General features: G+C 40.5%; 1 protein-coding gene across 1 annotated transcript in view; it reads right to left on the bottom strand.

Annotated features, from left to right (window-relative positions):
- The window catches only part of SPOCK1 (SPARC (osteonectin), cwcv and kazal like domains proteoglycan 1), a 328,609-nt gene that overhangs the window by 4,795 nt on the left and 302,117 nt on the right, over positions 1-21,697 (bottom strand). Inside the window, exons 7-10 of the mRNA XM_075056562.1 lie at positions 13,703-13,819; positions 6,714-6,935; positions 6,057-6,119; positions 731-868 (exon numbers count right to left, since the gene is read on the bottom strand). Of these exons, the coding sequence (XP_074912663.1) occupies positions 731-868; positions 6,057-6,119; positions 6,714-6,935; positions 13,703-13,819 (540 nt within the window). The remainder of the gene's footprint in view (positions 1-730; positions 869-6,056; positions 6,120-6,713; positions 6,936-13,702; positions 13,820-21,697) is intronic.

The following is a 21,697-nucleotide window of genomic DNA, read 5'->3' as shown; positions in this document are numbered from 1 at the left end:
ACTTTCATCCCATCACAACTCTGTAAACCAGGCTAAAAATATTCCGCAATTTGATTTTATATGAGTGGATAAACGATGCTCTGCAAATGTAGCTGTTGAGCTTAACATCTGTGATGTGATTCTGGGCCTCTCAGACCTTCTAGGGCTCTGCCTTTTCTGTTCTTTCTCGCAGAAGAAAGTTGCATCCACAACCATCACTGTAGCACTCTGAAGGAATATGGCTGAAATCTTGGTTGCCTAGGTGTAACAGCTATTTGGTGATTTCACATATCTATATAATATTGTCTTGTCAGCAATTTTATTGGGCGTGGTTGTTAATTTATAAAATTTTACATGTTTAGGCCTTCCTTTGTCTGGAAAGACATTTTTCATGAAGTCCCAGTAAATGTGCATTCCAGAGTATACAGAATAATATATTTAATAACCATGCATAGCAATCCCATAGCCTTAATTTTTATCTCAATTAAATTTTCCAGGCTGCTAGCAAAAATACCTTCTTATCAGTGGTTACTGCCTTTTAACTTCTTCTGCACCCCCCCAGTCCAAAGGACCAATACATATATAAGGGCCTCATTTGTAGTCTGAATGGGAAAATACAGGAACACTTTAAACACTGGTAGTCATGTTTCCCTGTTGTCATTTTTGTTATCACACTCCATCGTACAGCAATGGCAGGGCTTACAACAGTGTTAATTCCTTTGTTGTCCGAGAAAAGCACATCATTACTCACCACAACTAACTGTCCCTTGCTTTCTTGAGCCAGCTATCTCATTCCCGTACTTATCAACGCACCAGCACTGCCCCGTGCTGCCATGGCACTGAGTGGCTTTGTAATAACCTTCTTCATTGCACCGTGGGATGAAAACACCTGAATAAAATATAAGGTATAATCAGGAATGCAAGCCTCTGTAGGAGCAAGCAGGTACATAGAGTATTATGAAGATCTTTACAATGTTGGCAAGAAAATACATGGGATTATCTGGTACCTAAAAGGGAGCAGAAATTATATATGATTATTTTTGGCCACCCTGGTCACTGCACAGTGCATAAATGTTTGTGCATATATAGCACATGGAGGGTGATGGCATACGGTACTAAAGATAGGTTCAGTCTGTCCCTGAATGATTAATATTCCCACAGAGCCCCTTTCAGGTTTAACTCCTGGTTTTAAAGTTTTCTTCCCAACTGGATTATTACCCCAACTTCATTAATTCTGCATTTGCCTTCCATTTGCACTCCTTCAGTGTTTATCATATAAGTCTTTCCACAACACTGTAATTATCCCTGGAAGGTATCTGCCATCTGCTTGCTATTCATACTAATCTCAAGCACAACTTTCGACTTACTGAGTGTTCCCATGTATAAAAGGAGAAGTAATGCATAAGCTTTACAGAGAGGGACAACAGGATTTGAAGTCAGTAAGTCTTTGCATTTGAAGCCCAAGATTTGTCTCACAATAAACCCAATGTAGTTCAGCTTTGTAGAGTGTGGTTTATTCTGGCTTCTGCAGACAGGGAAGCTCTTGGGAGAAACCCATTTTATTGTTCCCACCATTTTCAGCAGATACAGCAAATGTACTTCAATATGAAAAGCCCTCTTGTCCTTCAAGATGAGTTAGCTTTATTCCCAGGGGAGGTCAATACAGTCATTTTCCCTTCTTTGCCAATTGCTTCAATTTGAAACATGGCAGAAACCCACCCTTGCCCCCAAATTTCATGTCTCAAATAATTTTTGAGAAAGTATTTTTCTCCTTTGTCAAAGATACCAGTGATTTAGTGGTCATGCAGTAAGTTTCTTAACTAGTTCCATGTGTATAGCATCTCTTCAGAGAGTTCATGTGTCAAAGGGGCTACACTATTTCTCACAGAAAAAATGAATGACAAGGTGCTGCCCAAATGTCATGAAATTTCCTATATAAAGAAAGACATAAAAGGGGAAGTCACTCAGTCTCATACGTACACAGGCACATCTATATAAAGTGACTCCTTGAATTTCCAAACTCATCGCCCTGCAGATCTTACCTAATGTTTGAGTGCCACTAATGTGGGTGTGGAAGATGAGAGCAGAGATCTTTGAACATCTGCAGAAATCTTTGTATATCAGATCAGTTTTGGAGACCACTTCACATCCATTAGTGAAAGTATTTTAAACAACTTCAAAGCATGATCTTATAGCAGGTTTGCTTAAAAGTACCACCGTTATGTTCACGTACAAATGTAAGGATACTGATGACTACCAAAGACCCATTTTCACTATTTATAAAAAAATGGTTCTAATAAACATGTACGTGTATTTGCTTTTGTAGGTTTTTACTCACTGTTCAATCCTTTATTTCAACATTGATTGAGAATTTCTTTTTTTTTCATATTTATGCTCCTGTCCTCTCTCTGTTAAGCACTCCAGGTGTTTATCAGACTATACGCAAGCTTGGGAAAAGCGCTCAGGTGCTGATTTTGAGCTGGTGTAAATCAGCGTAGCTGTACCTGTGCCACTGGAGCTCCCCTGTTACATCAGATGAGCATCTGGCTCCAGGGAAGAACCAAAGGGGGAACCTCTCATTATGGGGTGAGCAGAGAGCAGCCTCTGCATTTTAAACTGTCTCATGCTTTCTCTTTTCCTTGGGCAATGCAACCTTCCCCTTCTTTGAAACAGGCCTTTTTGCATAGTTTCACTGTTTTTCTTGTAAGGTACTAAAATGTTCCACACTGCCTGTAAAAGCCATAGATTTAAAAATAAATTATGGCCCAGGCTCACTGCCAACGTAACTGTGCGTGGAAAGGATTCACACTTTGGGTCACAGTGAAGAGTAGAAGGTACTTTTCCTTCTGCATAGGAAATTTGTGCCAATTTGTATGTAACACTGGAGCTTTAAATATTTAGCTACGCATACTAATGTCACAGTATTTGCCAACCATCAGAGGGAAGATTACAGCATGTCCTCTCCAATGTGTCAGGTGCAGGTGATAATCTGGTGAGGATCGCGAGTCACTGGGAGCAAGTGTTGCACAGCGTGGTGATTCGTCCTGTAAATCCTACACGAATCAGCCCCTGCGTTTATTAGAAATAAGCTCTGGCTACAAGCTCTGCTAGTCTGGAGCACGGCATCCACACAGCCCGTTTAGTGGGACTCTTGCACCCCATAATTTGGTTTGGCATTAGACATCTGCGGACTTTGGAAGGAGAAAGTTTTCCTCTCCAGAGGTTCTTGCACAGGCGGTGCTTCCCCACAAGTGTGGAGGGGATCGCTGGTTGACCAGCTTTGCTATTAAGCACTACAAAATGTTAGTCACTCCCCACTGAACTGCCTCAGGCTAGTGAATCCTGCTTCCCTCATCTCTCTTTGTCCCATGGAGTATGTAAGTATTCCATGCAAACTTGAACAGCACTGTTGCATCTATATCCTCTTTACGGATCCAGACCTATCTATCTTTTTCTTTTTTTTTTGCATCGTTTCCTTTTCTATATAATGGTCCCCTTCCTCAGAGGACATGGGGAGAATAATTATATGCTAAAGATAGTGAAGCACACAGGTAAAAGCCTGACAGAATTAAGTGCTAGCCAGCATAAAGCTCCTTGTATTAGCTATTATATTAGCTGAATTCACAGGGCTGATACAGAAGAAAATAGTGACGGGAGTAGAAATTTATTACCTTAGTGATGTGGGAGAAGCATTATCAGGCTGCACAGTTGTATGTTCTAAAAGTACACTCTCTGCAGTTAATTGTACTCTAGATAAATCTGGTAGGAAAAGATGAATAGTGCTGTTTACTTTTTAATTCAGTCCCCTGGGATGCTAGACTCTATTTGAAAGCCTCCAAATTCAACATATCTAATGGCAATGGCTTTGAAGTACTTTGTTGCAACTGTCATGTGTTTTGAAAAATATATAGAGAACAAAATATCAGAAGTCATCATTTTTTATCAATAGATACAAGTTAACAGAAATCTTCTTCATGGGTACTGCCCAGACTGTAAATGCTGTGCTCTGTATGTCAGGGATAGAGAAGGAAAGAGAATAATTAAAGGTTAGTTTCTCTGAAAATATTCATCTCTCTTTTCAATCTTTATTGTTGCTACAAGTGTGTTTTTTGTCACGTGTATGTTTTGGTTTCCATTTGCATGATTTTTCAGTCAGTGAAGAGAAAAGACAATGTTTTCCGCTGTATAAATAGCTATGAGATCAGATTAAAATCTCACAGACAGGTGCCATTATGCAGGCAGACTTTCAAGGTAGGTGAAGCAAAGAGTTCTTCTCTATATTACAATTTTCTAGCTTGTGGAACAACCTATGCCTGACACGTCTTGATTTGTTGAGCTTAGCCACTTTCATCCTTCACTTTTTTTAATACAGTTGACTAGAAGTTATTTGTGGTAAGGGACCATTCTTAGTGCTTTTACTTTGTCATTTTACTCCTGCTATTGTGATCAGATCCCAGTGACATGTGCTACAACTGCCTGCATGTTGTACTACCTGCAATACAGCCATCATTTTTCCCTGCACACTGGAACAAACCACTTATGTTTCAACCTAGATGACATTTATTGCATATAGCAAATAACAGCAGAGCATAAAATAAATATGGGATAGCCAAAGCTATCTATTAGGAACTGGGCTTCTTATTCTTTTAGGTGGCTTTGAAAATCATGACACCCATGAGACAGAGAACACGGTGACTTCCTCTGCCACAACATGCATTTGAACGCAAATGTAAAATATTTACTGAACGGAGCATACATACAACCGAGCGATCAATCCTCCCTTTGCTCCCACAGCTATGAACAGCAGGAGCTGTAACTCTGAAACATCTTAATCTTTATGTGAACTTGCTATGAAAGGATGATGGAACTAAACCATAGTGCCTATGGCCTTTGGGAATGTTTATTCTTAGCTTAAACCAACAAATCCAGGTTGGGATTGTTTGTAAGGTAGCCAAACCTTGTGTCCAAATGGCAGCAGCATCTGGAAATGGCAGGGTTTGGCAAAGATGAGCTTTGCAGAAGCTCTGTTTGTAGGGTCGGCTAATCAGACTAAAACCTGAGAGCAACCTGAGAAGCAGAGTGCAATCTGAGAAGCATTGCAGCAGAGCTGACGTGCATGCTCTGTGCTGCAGCTAGTGATGCCGTAAGAACCTGACACGGGTTCGCGATGATGGGCCCGACAGCCCGGGTCTGAGGTAAGCCAGACTCTTCAAGGGTGAAATGCAGTGCTTTCTGTAAACAGAGACTTTAATCTGTACTGGTATGGCTCACATGATTTGGCTCTAGGTACACAAATGCACTAGGACAGAAGTTTCAATAAGATACCACCACATAAACGCTAGGCTACAGAACACTCTGTGATTTTAGGGTATGGAATCAGTTACCTTAAATTTACTCAGTTCAACAACCCTATTTTTTAGGAATTAAATGGCAAAATGCCATATGGGGATTTATTTCACCTAATTTTAGATATGCATCAGAGCAGTGTAAGTTTTCAATCAATTCAGGGCCCCAATAGTCAGTAGAGAGAAGGGCAAGCATTATCACATCTTACCGCACAGAGCATCCGGCAGGGCTGCCTAAAATGAGATGAAATGAATTCACGTTTCCATACACACAGAATATACTGAAATATTTTTAAGGGTGATTAGGCAAAACCGAACCCCATGGAATGCATGCATTACACCATAACTGGAAGAAGACATGAACCCATTGGTTATGCTCTGTGGCACCTTCAGTCACCCTTCAAAAATGGGAGGCTTGAGTATCAAGCAGCCTCTGTACTTATTCTGACCTAGGAGGTGATGAAGGCACTACTGAGCTCTGTGCAGAACAAGGCTTTGCATTTCTGGAGAGCTGTAAATTAGTTCTGAACCCATTGCCACACTGACACCTGTTCTGTATGTTGCTATCTCATTATTTGTTTAATTTCATAGTGTCAGGCCTACACTCCGTGGTGCATATTCCTGACTCAAAACATTAGTCTCTAATTGAAAAACCATTACTGCATATAAAGTTACAATAATCACAGAAGCTTTAATTAGTTGAGTAAATGAATAGCAAGTAATCAAACTTACCCAACAGACTCTTCCCTCTACTTAGCTTTTGAATTCTATTCATTTCATTCTGGCAAGGAAGACCTAAAATATAATGTATGAGAATCAGTTTCCAGATGGTACGGGACAGACTCTGTAATGACTGGCTTCACTACTGACATGAAATGTAGACTACTGTACACCTGGGAACGAAAGAAGCCCATATGCTGGTACTGTACTGCAAAACAAATTTATGTCATTAGCTCCACTAATTAAAAAAAAAAAAGCAACACACTGTAGTTGAGAATAGTGTTTGGGGGCCATTTTCATTGTTAAACCATTTTTCCTCTCTTTTCACCAAACTGACATAATGCCAGCTCTCTTATTTATGATTTGCTAATTGACTAATTTTTGCATTAATAAAGGGTAACTTCTTGAGCTTTCTATCAGCAATAGAGCTTATTTCTAGACTGTGTGCACTGGCACTTACTACTTTTAATGATCAAGGGATATTAATGTAGTTTGTCTGTCACATTAAACACTGTTACACAATGCCCTTTCACACCAGCGCTGGAGAAAAGAGCTTTTTAAGGCCGTTGACTGCCAATTACCAAACTACCTCTATAAGCAGGTCAATCAAACCTGAAACGCAGGGAGACCCAAACAACTTCTCTTTGTACTGCAAATTGCACAACTCACCGCCCGGCTTCTGGAAGCAGTAGCACCACTCGTTGTTTGAAAGCTTTCCGTCTTTGAAGGAGTCGCAAGAGTTGAAGAGAGGCTTGACACATGGCTCATACTTATCCAGATAAATGGCACTGATCTCCGAGGGATCCAGCAGCAGGTCATAGTTCATGTCAAGTTTGTTGAACATCCAGCCTAAGGAATCCTTACAGATTGGTAGTATGCTGGTGTCAAATCCTGTAAGAAGATAGGCAAATATCCCCAGCTGAACCCCAGCATGCTCACTGCACAGAAATCATTGCTAAGCTGAAGCCTTGCTAATATTTTTTTGGCTGGACTCTGAACATTAACCTGATTTGCCCAAAGCAGAATAAAATACTAAGACTGAGCTGATTGATTGTGTAAAGCTTAAAACCCAAGCACAGCTACAGACTAGAGCACTACTGACACTCTTTAGGAGCTGTGGGGTGGGGAGGGCTGAGATTCATAGCTGATTACTGTAATTCAAAGTTATTTCTACTCAGAAAATTCTCACTTTTTTTTTTCCTGTCCTCCGTCCAAGTGAGTTGGCCTTGTTCCAAGAAACTGAAATGTGATGAGAAAAGGCTGCATCCACTGTATTTTCAAACTAGACTGAGCCTGAACGCGATCTAAATTCTGTTTCCCAGACCTGTTTCTAGTTCCCTGATCAAATTCTTTCCCACAGTGCTCTCACCTCCCACCTCCCATCCTAGCTTTTCACTCTTCAAAGCCCTGCCTCCCGTGGTGGACAACAAGATGCTTTGATCTGGATTGCGAGCTGTCTGGGGGAGACAGGGGGAGAGAAGGGACGAAGCGTCTCTTTTGCTTGCACCACGCTGAAGAACGGCACTGCTTCAGCTGGCAGCTCCAGAGAGCTGCATACGCTCTCGCATGCCACACCAGCACTATTCCTTCTTGCGGCCTCCAGCGTTGTGCAGCAATACAGGATTCTGCTCTTCCAGCGCTTTGGAAACCATCATCATCATTCATTTTAATAGCCCAGTTCCTTAAAAGACTGCAGCAGCAGCAGCGGTTATCACAGAAAGACCAAGTCATGCATATAGATACCCACGATGTATATGAGATACGTGTTCCAGTATTCTGCAGTCTCCACAAAAACAGTGGCCCTGCCTTCTTTCAAAAAGAAGACAGAGCATTATAAATGCATACTGTCACTGTGTTTTTCAATGCTTGGTACAAATACAGACTAATTTCCATGTTATTTATCTATGATGCAAGAAAGTATATTTGTAATGCAGAACTAATAAATCTGATAAGGATATTGGTTTCAGCAAGGACTCAGAAACACGCATACATCGGCTGGGGATTTATAGGCACAGAGGGTACCCGAATCACGCACCCTGAGCTCCTCGTGCTCCCGCTGTTCCAGCTGTGTGCGATAACCTGCCTGTGCACTGTTCGTTCTGCTATGGGCCACATGGAGAAACCTGATGGGCTTTTTCCTTTTGCTGTATCTTTCACTGAAAGAGGTCAAGCTTAGCCTTATTTGCTGTACACGTCAAGTCCCATTTCACGATGCTGCTTTGTTAAAGTGAAACCTGAGATGTTGCTGGAATCACGCTGACAGTTTGTCCAAGCTCTGCAGCCTACCTGCTATTTTAAGTATTAATCCGAAGGAGGGCAGTGCTTTATGCTGGAAGCTATGCTTTTTGTATGCAACTGCAGCTGAAGGTTGTCAGTGACATGGAGGAACAATCAGAAGGGTTAACTAATGGGAAGGTTTATGTCATTCATAATACATGTTTCTCTAAGAAAGGAAGAAGGTAACACCATTTCCTCAGGGCTAGAGGCAGCTCAGGCAGGGAAGAGAGAAATCATGCTGAACATTTCATCACATTTTTGTGCTGTTATCTCCTCTAACATTATCTAATCGAGTTTGAGCACAGTGAAAAAGAAAAAGGCCATGTGAATAGATGTAGGGAGGAAGCCTGCTTGCCTTGCTGAAGCAATTAGGACTATTGACTTCAATTATTTTATTCATCTGAAGAAGGCAAGCAGGATTTGGTCACCACGCAATCTCTTGTTGAGTGAAAGGATTTAAGAATCCTTGACTTCGCCTTTACAAAGCACCGAGGAGCAGGGCACACAGTCCTGCCTTGTGCGGGTATATGCTGTGCCTGATTCCCCACCACGGGGCAAGTTAAAAGTAGTCAAACGGGCAGGGGTGGCTCATTCAATTGCATGGCGGAGCTGGGATCCGTACATGCTTCAGCTATCCCAGTTTAACAGCTTCCAGGGGAAAAGCAGCTGGGTTCCGTTGGCTGCTCTTTTCCTGCACAGATCCCCTCTCTGGTGATGGTTTTTACCCCCTGTCATGGCACTTACTGCTGCCAAGGTGAATAACTACAAGGTCTGTTGTACAACCAGTTGAGTACGGTATGTGTTGCTCAGCCCTGTGGGTCTCTGAAGGTCACCTCCTAACTGGCAAGGATCCACACAGGGAAGAGGAGATCCTGGCATGAACTTTGCCCTTGTGGGTTATTTTCTGAGTCTTGTTTTTGGCCCTGCTGGGAAGTCTTTATCTGTGCGTACAACATGCATTCAGGGATACAACAGCAGCGTGCCCTCAGTACGGATCTGTCTGAGCAGATCACAAGATAGTGACTGATGTGAATAGGAAGCTGCTCTGTGACACACCGCCAGGGCTTGGATGCAAGATATGATCATGAAAGGTCACTTACAAAGACAGTTAATTACATTAGTTGAAGAGTTTTTGATTGCAATTTCTTATAAACAAGGGAGCTTTCACTGTTGTGACCAGAGTTCCAAATTAGGTTTATTAAGAAGCTGTACTATTAAGCAGTCAGTGCTGGAGTATTAGACAGTCTAGTCTGGAAGTCTAAATATTACAGTGGTAGGTGTGACGGAAAGCCTTTAGCTAGATGGTTATTATCAGTGAAAAGGTTAATTCTTTAGTTGGCGCTCAGTATGTGGTTGAAGGTGAATTGTAGTATCTACCTCCACCTCGTATTGTCTCCTGGTAAAAGCTACTGTCCGTAAATCACCTTTTACAACATTGCATCTGCAGTCCAAAACCAGCGATCCTGGATGCTCTCGGCACCCAGCAACAGGAATGAAAGCAAAGTGTGCCCCGAGTGTGCAACGCAGGCTCTGACTTACTGCGTAACTGGGGCAGCTGGTGCAAAATGGTTCTCGGAGCTCACTTACCTTCACTGGGAGGTCACTGTGCTCCCATCAACTTGGTGAGGCCAAGCAATGTTGAATGAAATAACTCCATTTTAGAGTCTTTTTGATATACTTGCTTATAAATATGATGCAATATGCTGGCTGAAATAGACCACACACTGTAATTCTGTAATGAATTAAGTGCTTGGTTAATAGGCTGAACTTCTAGCACAACAGACCTGGAATAACAGTAACCTCAGGGAGAACGTTTCTGCATCTTTCTGTGCATCAGCTCGGCACTGCAGTGCCTATGGTGAGAAGCAAGAGAACGATGCAGGCTCCGTATCCCTCCTGCTCTTGGCTCCTTGGCAGAGGCTGCCAACACAGATGCCAATTAATGTCAGTTGTGGTGGTGGTTGCTCTCATTTGGACACCTGCTCGCAAGGACCTGGATTGAGACCATCATGTTTCTCGTTCTGACTGACAGCTGCTCAGCGTCCTAACAACTTTCATTCACTACAGAACTGGAAGGAAATTAAACTGGTGACCTACATGTAAAAGTCTCATATCCCATTACTACGTAAAACGCTCCACCTCCTCTGAATTAAAATGGAATTAAATTAAAAAAGTCTTCAAGTGAAAATCCTAATTAAAAATAAACACACCTTCTGGCACATAAAATTATTTCCCCCCTTCAAGAGTTGACTTACATGAGCCAGTTTTATTTTATTAAAGTGTACTACAATTAAATTAACAGGGGAATAATTAACCTAATTTCCCCCATCACTTAAAATAAAGGAAGGAGGAGAAGAAATGTTCCCCAGAAAAAAATACTTTATATTGCATAGATCTCTAGTAAAAGAAAAACGACTCCCACTCCAACCAACGAGACTATCTAGATACAATACGGGAATGTTATGAATTGTCAACGGGCTCAGGAGCAATTTGAATCTGATCTTACTACCTAATTAGTTTTATTATTTCCTTATGTCAAAGCATGTCCCTGAATTGCTTATATTATTTATTGAGGAGATTTCAATTGTACAAAGCCTGCAGAAGACAAAGTTCCTGGCGTATGGTGCTTTGCTGGGATCTGGCAGATAGCTCATTGAATGAGCGTTTGAGATTTCAAACACACTGACTTGCCCTCATCCTTTTCCTTTCAAGAGAGTTAAAAAAAAAAAAAGTAGTGTACTTTTTTCTTCACCTGGGGGTGAACTTAATACACTCAAAAAGCTTATTTACACTCATAGTAACATCTTGAAAATTTAATGTAGCATAAAGAAATCTCTGCTGGAACACCTTCTCTAGACAGCTGATGTGTCCGAGGCATCGTAGTCATCGCATCCCACCATCTGTTCCTTTTACCGCCACAGGGGCATACCCAAAATGGATTACTTTGAGGATGTGCATGCCTTTTAAGACTCTACAGGCATAACCAAACCAGTTCAGTTTAATGAAGTGATCAGCCTGGTGAGGAGGGCAACACATGCAGAGCAATAAAAAAAGGGCAACATGTACATCACAGCGTATTTCCAGAGCTGCGTGTGTCCTGTTTGCCAGGATTCACACAAATTCTTTTTTTCAGCTTGGGTATGTGAACTTTGCTTTGAATTCTGAGCCCTGTTTAAGATGTCTTTCATTTTTACAAATGTTTGAAGTTGAAGGAAGCCAAATACTGCTGTCCTTACTCTGTTCCTATTTTCAGTGCTACCAGAGAGAATTGGAGCTGCAGAATTTGGCACATGCAGATAAATTCATGAATACTGTTGCAAACTCTTAAAAACAAGCCCAAGTTTTGTGGCATTCAAAAACGATTTAGGCTTCTTAACTCATAAAGTTTCTCTCTCTCTTTTTTTTTTTTAACTGACCTATAAGAAAATAAAAAGGTGCCAAACTAAGTCAACAGTCTAAAAATGAACATTGTGAGATCAAGTGTTTAAGATCATCAAGGCAGCCTTTCATATAAAAGCTGCCAGGAATCAAACTAAACTAAAAAAAGATAACAGCTCCTCTGTGAATCAGAGCAAACACTGCAGAATTACTAGGAATGTTTTTCTCACTGAAATTGCTTCAGCAAAAAAAAAGACCCAACACCTTAAGGAATGAATTTAGTCTTTGGCCTTTGGTAAGGTCCTCATGAGCAGCTCACAGGTCATCTGCATGAAAAACATCCTTTCGACAATCTGATAGAATGAGATTTCATGTGGTTCTGGGTCTAAAGGACTTCAGACAGTTTTAAGTCTGGCGCTTTCTGTCGTGGGGTCTGAAATGAATTCCCAACTTGAAGGCACGATTAGCTGTACATCCAGTTGTCTTTTTGCACTATGTTTTGGCTGCCTCTGCATGATAATACCCTTTTTTGGAGTACCGTTTAAGAAATAAGTAGGACATATGGTTTTAAAGATACTGACTTCGTTGTAAATACTATGCAAAGTAAGGGACATATGAAAAAGATCTTTTACACAGAACATGACTTGTTTCACCACGTAGTTTTAAGATACAATTACTTGGCATTAATGAGGTTTGACTACAGTTTTGAGCAATATAGCCTGTGGTATATTCTGTCTCTTTAGGAAGAGGCGATGTATTGCTACACAAGCTCAGAAGTAGCCCAAGAGAAGAGTGGCTGTGGAGACACGGACCAACAGCAAATGCCCATCCTGATGTGCTAGGTCTGCTGTACTGCACCTTTCACTTCTCCAGTCTCACACTACAGGATCTTGGGTCAAAAGAGCCACAAAAGGGAGCAGCTGACTGAACCCTTTAGATTCTATGTGTGTGGACCCTGGCTTTAGACAGCTTGTACCAAAGAATCAGGGCAGTGAAGTGAAGGTCAGTCACACACCTAGATAAAACTTGTGCATCCTACTTTGCAACCCAAGGGCCCACGTGTTTTGGGACATACTACTTAAAAGGATTAATGAGTCCTTACAGAAAATAAATTCGCATTTGCTCTCTGATGAACATGACCTCTTTTGACGCTCTTAACTGAATCTTTCCCCTCCCAGGTGGGTAAATGACATCAAAATCAGTCATGTTGGCTTAACCTACAGAGAGTAAATGTCCTCTAAACTGTTCACTTTCTTCCTTTCTTAATAAAAAAAAAGCATCAAAGGAAGCAAAGATGGTGTTATTAAATACATGGGACACAATAGATTTCAGCTTTCCACACCATTTAACTATTCCAGCTCTGTGGCTGCGATGGGGATGTTTTTATTATTCATGCTCTTATATAAGGTGTTAGCAGGAAATTGGAAAACGTATTTGAAGTGAGTCTTTTCCAACATTGGCATAATTTCCCTATGCTTGTATGCCATGTTTTCGTCTCATGCCACTGACACTGGGTCAGAAAATGCTTGCCCATAAACTGTGGGGTAAGCATACGCCACGGTCCATCCCCAGGAAGTGATTTCGATGCAGCCACCCGGATTTGGAGGGTCATGGAATTTAACTGTACAGACATGAACTATGTCATGCTAGTTAACCTCAGAGCTTGACAAAAGTCCCTGAGCAGTTTTATTTATTAGTATAGATGCGACCCCCGTGGCCTTCGGACACAGTTATTTGCCCGATTAACTTGTAAAGGTCTCTCCGTCCCTGACTGCCAGTTTTTAGAGCAGTTTGGGCCAGAGAGAGTACAGAACGACTGCAGCTCCTTCAGAAAATGGTGCAGCTGTTTATTTGCAGGATCAGGTCTCCTGCGTACCCGCTTACTTGCTGGCACCGGCTTGACGTGAGGTTGTAGCACTAACAGCTGTGCTCAGCTGAATGCTCTCTCAGGCCAGGAAGCTGCCTACAACCCTCAATATTCAACAGATAAGGTGTTTTCTTACTGCCTTGTGCTGTCTCCGAGCTTGTTGGTTTGATGACACGATTTGCGTCCTCGTGAAGAGCACCAAACCAGTCTTTTAGTCGCGAAGCGAGATTCCTCAGTTCTTTGTCTGTGCAAGCTAGAAAAAAGAACAAAGCACCGGACTGAGTCAAGAGCACCAACAAAAATCTTTCTCCAGATAGTCTGTTAGAAAAAACATTGTTTATGGTTGTAAAGTCCTTCTCATTAAGAGCTCTGAAGTAGAAGAGAAGGTTAGGAAAAAGGATGCAAGTTAAAAAGAAAACGTAAGCCATTATGAATTAAAAGTTGTACTCAAGAACTTCCTCGGTAGCTGACTTGATTTGTGATGGAAGAAGTGACACACAGAGCTACCTGCAGGTTCTCAATCAGAGCTACGTGACTACTTCACTTAAATGTTTTCACCTTTTAGGATTTCAGAGAAAAATATCAGTGAAACAGATGGGGAGGAGGGACATACTTGCCTAGACATACTACTTGAACAAGATGCTAGGAATAATTTATAACCACATTTGGCTTAGTATAAGGCTATTATCACAGTAATAGGAAATATATATACTTATTTATATACATAAAAAAGAAAATCATTATGTTGCTCTAGTTCTACTGCAAATGAGACTTTGCCACCTCTGGAGGTTGTCAATTCCATTTTGTTAGCTAGGTAAAACATTTCTTTTCTTCTAAATTTTTACTGAGAAATATCTAATTTTTCCAGAAATTTCTGCCAAGAGATTAATGTCCAGCAGAAGCAAATATTTTTAAGGAAGAAAGCTGCATTAGTCACCAGTCTCTGTCAGAAAAAATATTCTTGTTTCTGTATCATGTTTAGTGCTTAAAATTCACATGCTCAGACAATTTTATTATTCCTGCTGTGCACTCATTCTACATTTTAAACAACATTTCTTGGAATACAGAGCAAGATTTTATGCCACAGAGGCAGACATCCTTCACAGGGCAAGCCACAATATGTCTTCTCCAATTCACTGCACATTATAATTTTCCTCCTTCCACCTTATTGAAGAACAATTGAGTCCCACAGCTTGTCTTCCCAAGCTAAACTCACTGCTCCAATGACTGCAATGAACTTGCCAATACCTCATGGCTCTGGTGAGTATTTGTTTGTTCTCACAGGGGTTTTTGGGGTCAGGCATAACTCTGAAGTTAAAAATAGGACATTATAGCTTTTTCTAAGTGGAAAAATTTTTAGCATTTGCGGGGGGGGGGTGAAAAAGAAAGATTTTCCCATTTTTCTGTAATGCTGAAAGAGTTTGATATATTTCCCTATTAAAGATAAAAATATGAAGGTCACTATCCTACTAAGGCTGAGTCCAGGTAAGGAAAAATCAGGTTTTAAAGAAAAAAACAATTAACGTCAAATAAATGGAAGACAATATAATTTTAACCTTAAAGTGGCTTACATTACTGAAAAAGCTTATTTTCTCAATTAAATTAACACTATATTTACTCATTGTAAACTATCCTATCTTTGCAAGCTAAGACAAAATTCATAGAGTGATAGGATTTTTGAGCCCACCATGCCATCTTTTTTATAAGGAACATCTCGTGCCACTATTTTTCCTTGGCTGTTACTTACAAAGTCTTTTATCAGAGAAAAATCACAACAGAAATAATACCAGAACAAATTCTATCATCCTGCCTGTAACAAGCCCCCATCAGGAGATGTTGCCTGAAGGAGTGAGGGGGTAGGAAGAAAACTAATTTTATAGGTAATAAATATTCAGGAATGAACTAGCTCTAGACAGGCACGAATGATTTCTTATTTTGTGAATTTAGATCCATAAAGAAATTTCCATCGTGCACTAATTTCAAGAGGAGCTGGGCACCTAAATACATGTTAGAAGTGATGGAGATACTGCTTTTACATGGGATCGAGATGCTCTTTCTGCATCCCCTGTTGAATTGCCATCAGCTGATTTTCATCGGACATAATTTTTGCCAAAATATTATTAGGCAACTACAGCAACATGAGAGACCATAATAGCCTTCTTTTCAATAACCTGTCTTCACAAATGTTTTCTGAGAAGGAGCGTAGTGATAATTGTATCATCTTTCAGAATTAAAAGCAGGCAGTATCTTCTCTTTCCTTCTGCCAAGTAGCCGTCTCGTCCTTTGAAAGTCAGTTTTGCAAAGGCAAAAAAGAGAAATATAATGCATAACAAGTAAGTGTTGTTTAGCCCATACCTCATATATGACAGGTTATCCATATGTTCAGAGTATTTCACAAATGTATCTCCAGTCAAAACTGCACATATAAACACAGCTTTGACTACCGATTATATCAAGTGGGTGAAAAAAAAGAGGATTCAGTTGATCGAGAAACAAGTAACGTAGTTTTATTGTGAAAACCTGATGCTTATTAAATATTTATTGTGGCATACGACATCTTTAGGAAGCCCAGGCTGGAACTCTGGACTACAAACAGCCATTCCTGTGCCATCCTGACACCCTCATCATGCCTTCTGTATAGGTATACTGAGCTTCACGGACTTTCAGTCAACAAGTCACAGGGAAAAAAAAAATAAATTAAAGAAAATACCCTCTAGGGCTGTTTTCCTTATTCAGATTTTTGTACTTCCAAATACAAAGACAACTCTAGACACCACAGAAACCTAAGGTAAGTCAAATGCTCTGAGGGATGCTGTATTTGCTCTCAAACTTGCAATGCCATCCTGCCAGTGCAGAGTGCCAGGCGGGAGCTTGGAGCACGCTCACGTCCTCTCCCGGCCTCAGCACCATGCAGAATGGCCTTCCCACTGAAAAACTAATGTCTCTGAAATAAATTTCACAAAGTGGTCATTTGGTTTAAACTGCATTGACTGAGGTAATTTGAATCCATGCTTTTAAATTGCAATAGAAAACAGGATTGAATGCACAGTGTAGGTGGAACAGAAGTAGATTAATTAATGGTAAATCAGACTTGAAACGATTTTTCTGTCTAGTCCAGCCAATCAAACATGTCAGGATTTGTAAAACGCCATTCACAGTGAAGTGGTTTTTTTTTTTTTTGCTTGTCTGTAATGCTAACCATGTCAAGAACCAGCTTTTACCACGCACATGTACACTCCTGCTTGCACCAGTTCTCTGCTGTTACCCAAGTGCTGCAATCCATGACCTACCTCAGCTTGGTTATACCCTACGGCTGCTCAAACAGACACAGGACCCCTGTATCCTCCTGTCATTCCCTAACAATATTTCTCTTGATTTTGATGGAGCAAGAATAGGCTTTCAGCCTCTTCTATGCTGTAGCTTCCTCGAAGACTGCCTCATTCACTCGCTCCGAGGGCAGTCTTTAACGGCGGAATCTGGATGACGTGTTCTCTTGTCTTCACCAACAAGTGTGCAAAATGCCACAAACCCTGCAGATTTCCTTTGGAATTCGATCTGAGGCACAACTTGACAGCAAGCCCAGAACTGGAGTTTTCTGCATTCTGGAGAGGTTTTTTTGTGAATAACTGAGATATTCCTTAAGTATGTTGCTTCAGGATAATTCAACAGTGGATATTATGTTGAGGTTCTCTCTTAGGACTGCAGTCTTTCTTCACAAGAATAACTGCTGTTTCATGAGTATAACAGGAACCAACTGTGCTGTTAATATGTAGTGAATAATAAATTTCTTCATGAGACTTAAAAAATTTAATGCAAAGTTCAGTTAAATTTCTATTCAAGTGTTTCATGCTCTCAATCTTACTTTCCACTGAACATTAAAATAGAGGAAGTATTATTTTACATTTCTTGTATTAAATTGTATTTTAATGCTACTATGTGTGGTTAAAAAGATTCTGTCTCTCTACCTAATGAAACTGCATTCTATTTTATTTATTTTATTTGAACATTTTCAGATGTTCCTAATAATTCTGAATTTGTTTGGTTTGGGACATGTTATTTTAGACACTTCAGAGTGGATTGACATTCAGAGGGCATGAGTCTAATGCACACAAAGTCAGGCTCAGCCTCCAGCTGGGTATCCAGGAACCAGAACACTTAATGATTTATTTCTTGTGGTAGAGCCCATTAGTTACATATCAAACAATTAGGAAGCATAGCTCTGAGGAACCCCAGATCTAAGATCCTCATATATAAATTTGCATTAGTATAAGTTATAAAACATTTTTAAGAACCCTCTTCATGAAAAATACAGTGCAAATGTACCTCTTTACTATTAATAGAAGTTTCAAGTAACATTTCTCAGATGAGAAGAATAGAGCTGTAGGAGGAATAGATGTGATAATGGGTCTCTTGCTACTTGAAGATCTATAAGGAGAGAATACCTAGGTTGCAAACAATATGGATATTAACATGACTTGAAGCACTGATTAAAAAATCTGCGATAAAGAGACACACCAAGGGAGGAGCCTCTCTATAGCCCCTCTCTAGCAACTGAAATCTGTCCAGTCAACTGTCAACAACCATTTAAAACTCTAGTGCTCTGAAAAAGACACAAGTGCAAACACATGCAAATATGGATTTTTACTTCTGTGTGTATTTTCTTCAAGATAAAAGAATCTGGCTTCAATTCATTTCCTACGCCTTTTAAAAAGGGAAAACCCAAAAGACTTTATCCTTGTTATTTTATTGATGTCACCAAAAGTTCTGCCTTAGCAGCCCTCTGATACCAGGTCCCCACATAACATTAATTCCCGGATCCTTCACTGCTGATGCGCTTCAGTGACGTCCATTCATATCCCACAACTTCCCTGCCTGCAGCAGGTTGGTATTGCTGCTGTTACAAACGGGGATGGCAAGGCAGGCTGGTTAACATCCAGCTCGCCAACTTGATCACAGTGCACAGTGCCCTGCGTCTGACGTGGCAGTGGGACCACGAGCAGCGGCAGAATCCGTCGCTTCTCTGCGTCACGGCAACGTGAACGCTGGATGAGGATCTCTGCTGCTGGATCCAACTGACATCCTCAGATCTGAATCTACAGATGTTAAGAATCATCCTGCAGAAGTGATTTAATAGCAAGCACTGAAAGTGCAGATTTATTCCCAAGGGTGAAGCAATTCATCCAGCGGTTATTTATTCCTAACAAACTGAAAGCACTGTTGTTAAAAACCTATTTTCACCAAGCAGAAAACATTAATCTGACCTCATGGAAAGCCATTAGCATGCTGTAAAGGCTCAGGTTTTTATAGGCATCCTTCCATTATGGACTTTTTCAGCTCTACAGATACTAATCTATATACATTAGTGGTGAAAATTAACGGTATATGTGCTGGTTTTGGCTGGGATAGAGTTAATTTCTTCATAGTAGCTAGTATGGGGCTGTGTTTTGGATTTGTGCTGAAAACAGTGTTGATAACACAGGGATGTTTTAGTCATTGCTATGCAGTGCTGACACACAGTCAAGGCCTTTTCTGCTTCTCCCCCCACCCCACCAGCGAGCAGGCTGGGGGGGCACAAGAAGTTGGGAGGGGACACAGCCGGGACAGCTGACCCCAACTGATCCAAGGGATATTCCAGAGCATACAACATCATGCTCAGCGTAGAAAGCTGGGGGAAGAAGAAGAAAGGGGGGACGTTCAGAGGTAGGGCGTTTGTCTTCCCAAGTCACCATTATGTGTGATGGAGCCCGGCTTTCCTGGAGATGGCTGAACACCTGCCTGCCCATGGGAAGTGGGGAATGAATTCCTTGGTTTGCTTGGTTTGTGCAAGTGGCTTTTGCTTTACCTATTAAACTGTCTTTATCTCAACCCCTGAGTTTTCTCACTTCTTTGACCCTTCTGATTCTCTCCACAGTCCCACCCAGGGGAGGAGTGAGCGAGCGGCTGTGTGGAGCTTAGCTGCCAGCTGGGCTTAAACCACGACAGTAAAATATTTAATGTCACTCTTTCAGGGGGGACTTTCAAAAGTGCTCAGTGCCAGAATTCAACATTAAAACTGAACTTACCTGTAGACGCATAAGATTAAATCAATAATGAATGTTCTCTCACATCCCATTTTTACTCCAGCCTGGCAAAACAATATTGTAAAATCTCCAGCTGCTAAAAAAACAAGCCTTATAACTCATAGTGCAGTTAACTCTAAACAAAACTTAGTACTACGGAAGTACATTACTGCATTACTGTGTTAATGTCTCGCTTGCTGCCATAACGTTCTGGTACTATGTGACAAGCAAGGAGTCCATATTGTCCAGAAAAAAGTTACAGTGATACATTACCCTGTGTTTCACAATAAGCAAGCTATGCAACCAGATTCACAGAGTGTGTGTAACGTTTTATGTCATTTGACTTCTCTGTCATCTACCTGGCATTATCTGTTGCCTTATCATTACTACTGTTATTATTGTAATAATAATTCTTACAAATACTACTACATTACTACCAATTACACGTGGAAAGACTGGTTCTTTGGGTTCATGTTATTGTTATACAATACTAAATAGTCTCTTAGGTAGAGATTGAGGAGCAAATTCCCTATTCCCTGAATGCCAAAGTGGAGCATGTGAAGATTCCCTGAAAGCTGGACTAGTTTGAACTGTTTCTGTACTGTAGAGGAAAGTAAATTGCAAATGCAGAGAAATTTAAAAAAAAAAGAAATAAAGTAGAATCTTTAAAAACCTGCATATTTAGCTACTGAGGTTAGTGTCCTTTCCACATGAAGTAAATCTGCCATGACAGAATTCAGCTTAGGAACACGTCACTAATTTTGAGTCACCTGCTTAAAAAGATGCAAATGTCCTGCCATGGAGCAGAACCAATGTGTTGCGATCGAGGTGACCAGCCACATAATGTGAATAAGAAATGGCAAATGTTGCAAGAGAGTCCATCTCAATCCATAGTCTGAAATTTCAGACTTGGAGTTCCCTGAGCAGCTAGAGGGAGTGGATGAATCAATGGAAACTAGCGCTGCTTGGCTCACAAGCAGAAAACCAGCTGTATTTGTAAGACATATTAGTTGTAACAAGCAGTTCAGTCATTTGTCCTGTGAGCCTGGAGGACAAGTCCATTTAGTTTTGATTAAAATGTGATATAGCACAAACCTACATGACATTGCCCAATAGTGGTATTATATTCTTCCAGTTACAAATAGGACAGGCATAGTTTCAACAATTCAGAAGGAAAAAGAAGTCTCCTTTTTGTATTTTTGAAGACTAGCCTGACAAAGTTATATGGTAAAACACACATTTAAAAACACCGTAATAACACTATCGAAAAAGGTTTGATGTAAAGGTATCATAGCATGGAAGTTGACAGGAGATAATGCTCATCTTTTGTACTAACTTTTATATTATTCTTTGCATAAAAACAAAATGTGTCAATTTTAATCATGCTTCCTCTGACAAACGTCACTACATTTTCTCTCTTGTAGGTAAGTCAACAACTTATTTCACCCTGCTATAATTGTTTCTATATGTGTGTGGATTATCACAATAGGTTTTAAAACTAAAGTAAAAAAAAATGTATCAGCTTTCAGGCTTCAGGGAGTGTGTCTGCTCCCAGTCATGCAGAATACAAAGCGTGTTCTAAAAACTGCTGCTGCAGGAGCTGATTTGTAAGTAAACATCAAGATAAATTCAGTGCTGTGCTAACCCTCTACTTCAAATACAACTACACGCATATGCTTTTAAACACGTACACGTATATGTGACTTGTAGATGACTCCAGGTGTTTTATCTGTGATATTTTGGTGATGCAATTGTGGCAATAATTACCTTCACAAATATTTCACCGTTCTTGTTTGGAAGGGGCAATGCTCTAATTTGATCTTTTCATTGAGGCTTCAGACAACTTCTTATAATAATAAAAAATGAAGTATTATGCCAATAATTTTATGAAGTAGAAAGGAAGGGACTGTTTACTATTACTATAAGCAAAGGTATTGCATTCTAAACATGCTTTGCTGGTTCGATAAATGAAGGTCTTTCATTTAAAATTGCTCCTGTAGTCACCAACATTTCATGACAAAGTTCTACGCAGGTGTATTTGTCGCACTGCATTTTTGGCATTCATTGGCTAT

Source organism: Buteo buteo, chromosome 24 (assembly GCF_964188355.1).
Source record: "Buteo buteo chromosome 24, bButBut1.hap1.1, whole genome shotgun sequence".
NCBI classification, from domain to species: Eukaryota; Metazoa; Chordata; class Aves; order Accipitriformes; family Accipitridae; genus Buteo; species Buteo buteo.
Note: the sequence above shows the minus strand (reverse complement) of the source record. Positions and strands in the feature narration are given on the sequence as shown.